Source organism: Malania oleifera, chromosome 3 (genome assembly GCF_029873635.1).
Source record: "Malania oleifera isolate guangnan ecotype guangnan chromosome 3, ASM2987363v1, whole genome shotgun sequence".
Lineage (NCBI taxonomy): Eukaryota > Viridiplantae > Streptophyta > Magnoliopsida > Santalales > Ximeniaceae > Malania > Malania oleifera.
In genome coordinates, this window is record NC_080419.1 from 22,292,330 (window position 1) to 22,295,238 (window position 2,909).

Here is a 2,909-nt window from a genome sequence, read left to right on the forward strand (position 1 = left end):
ACCTCATAGGTGGTTGTGCTGTGAGCTATGACTTTGTTCAGAACTCAACGCTATCTACTCAAAGACTTTAAAAATACCAAATTATACCCAAGCCAGACCTTAGAAGAAGATTATTTTGATCCAATCAAAGTGATTAATTCAATCCTCATCATAAATTTAGCGGATTATACATGTGTGTGTATGCGCGTTGCAACGATAAACAACAGTTCTACTGTACAGGAGACTATGATCAACCCCTATGACTCAGATTGCATAAGGTTAAAACCAGATTTCCTATCAGAGAAGGATAGTTGCAATTTCCTTATGTGAATCCTACATAACAGACAAAACAAAACAAAGGTAGAACTTTGACTTACAGGCTTTTGTCTGTCTGTGAGCTCTGATGTGGTGTTGCTGCCATTATACAGGACAGAAGAACCCAAGAGATTGTCTTCATTTCCTAGATAATTTTTGTTAAGTTTGATATTGCCTTAACTGCTCCCTTTGAAAATAAAGAACCAAACAGGAACTTCCAAGGCATTTGATTGATTTATTTTGCACAGAATGCGGGAACACGTGCATATCAATATGATATGAGGGAATACTAATATTGTACGTAGATTCAAAATTTTGGAACTCTCTATGAGCAAGTGGACAGAATTCATGTGACGGTTTTCCTTATTGATTGAAATAAGTTTTATGCCACAATGCAAAGATTTTTTTTTTTTTTTCCTTTCCTGCCAACCATTCAATCATGGCTCTTAGCTTGTCCCTAGCTTTAATCCATTAATATTCTAACATGGGGTCCTCTAAAATTAAAATTTTCAACATTACTCACTTGATGATTCACAGCTCAAGGAGTTGACATAGTTTTAGCAGATTTAAGTCCTTATTAACATGGTTTAGATGTGACTTTTATCTCACCGATTTCATTAATTTTGTACCCAACCCCAGTATTATCCATTGACCTCATTGGTTTCGAGATCTTTAATTGTAGTAGTAATACTACAATTACTACTTATATCAACAGCCAACAATCTATGCTATATCTGGCCTAATGCTATCAGTTGTATTTACTGAATAGCTGAGTTTATTGAACCACGGTTAGAAAAGCCAACAAATGAAAAACCACATATTCTAGACTCTCTTTGACCTATGGGGAGAGTGTAATTGCTGTAAAGAGACAGAAGCTCAAAAAGGCAAGTGGCTAGTAAACCTCCATCTTAAGTCTTTGACAGCATGTAGAGAATCTTGATTTCACCCATTAGTTCTAGCCCACGACTATTTGGATTTAAGTACTTTAGTATTTAATTGGAAATCTGAAAAGAGAGATTTTAAAAGTGGGTGGAAAGGGAAGGATGGTCTTTCAATGAATGACATCTGCAATGTCCTTTTCCCAGTATTCATGATCAGCTCACTCTTTAAATTAATGAGTTCCCCAGAGCTTCCACACACTACCATTCAAAGCCAAAGGTTCCCCTTAACCTCTGCCCTCTGCTCTCCCATTCTTCCCACAGCACTCGACACTATTTTCCCTTCTCCGACCATTCCTCAACTCATTATTTTCAACTGCATTGCTACTTCATCAGCAATGTCCACCTCTAAAACCTCAGATAAACCCTTCAAAGGCTTTGAAACATGCCCTGCTCAAATGGGTTTTTGTCTGATTCAGCGTAACACATCCCCGCCACAACCGGGCGAGAGAAGAGGGCGGCGAAAGCAGGCTGCGGAGCCCGGGAGGTTCCTCGGTGTGAGGCGGCGGCCGTGGGGACGATATGCCGCAGAAATAAGAGACCCCACAACTAAAGAGAGGCACTGGCTTGGGACCTTTGACACTGCTCAAGAAGCAGCTCTTGCTTATGACAAGGCTGCCCTTTCCATGAAAGGAACCCAAGCAAGAACCAACTTCATATACTCGGACAACACTACTTTTCACTCTCTTCTTACTCCTTTTGATGCCCAGACTGTGCTACCGCCACCCCATGATCACCAGTTCCCCACAAGCACCGACGGCAAACAATTCAGCATTAACATTCAGAAGAGTTCATGGCAGCCTGAAAATACTTGTCCAAGCGAGATGCCCATTCAATCTGACAATGACAAGTACAACCCCAGTACTGAAGCTTCATATGGGTCAGCTCTCAACAACAATTTCTTTTCCTCCACAGATTCTAACTCAGGCTATCTGGGCAGCATAGTACCTGCCAACTGCCTGAAACCTCCTTCCAGTCCCACCAGCATCAGCTTCAAAACTGATGACCATCATCAACAGTTCTGCACAAAGGGTAGTACTCCTGCAAGCTCTCCTGACAATGTTAATGGTGCAGTACTACTTCCATCTAACCAGGGAAACTTTCCTCGCTTGGGAGAATGGAATTATGGGTATTGGGGTGAACAGTCATGGGAGGTGATGAGTTCAGATGACCTCTCAGCCATGATCAATAACCCGCTGATGGTTGAAGATGGGTGCATTGGAGCTTTGTACCCTGCAGTGACCCAGCAGCAGAACCCCATGGCCAGTTTTGGGTTAACGCCGGAGGCAGCATCTTCAGCAACTTGCTCTCCATCAGCTCCTCCTTTTGGTGATGTAATTGGCTTGGGTTATTCACTGTTTTGAGCGCTGCAGGTTTGTATCAATCTTGAGCCATGGGTACTTACTACTGCTAGCTAATTCCCACTTTTTACATCTATGCAGCTGTTATCTCTTCTTTTCTTTTTGTGTTTTCCTCGACTCTTTCTGTATTTGTAATTATACAAAGGGACTTCCCATATTTTGAGAGAGGGAGAGGGTTTGGGATGTCCATTTTGGATCTACAAGGTATAATGATTATGAAAGCATGTGAGTTTTTTAAAAGCTCCATTTGTTATAGTTTCATGCACGAATCTAAGTGATATTACAGATACCAACTATGCATGGTGTCCCTCAGTTG

The 2,909-nt window shown here is 41.4% G+C and overlaps 1 protein-coding gene across 1 annotated transcript; it reads left to right on the forward strand.

The window, feature by feature from the left end:
* Positions 1–1,570: 1,570 nt before the first annotated feature.
* On the forward strand, positions 1,571–2,596 carry LOC131150273 (ethylene-responsive transcription factor ERF086). Its single transcript, XM_058100881.1, has one exon. The coding sequence runs from the start codon at positions 1,571–1,573 to the stop codon at positions 2,594–2,596; it is 1,026 nt and encodes a 341-aa protein (XP_057956864.1).
* Positions 2,597–2,909: the final 313 nt, after the last annotated feature.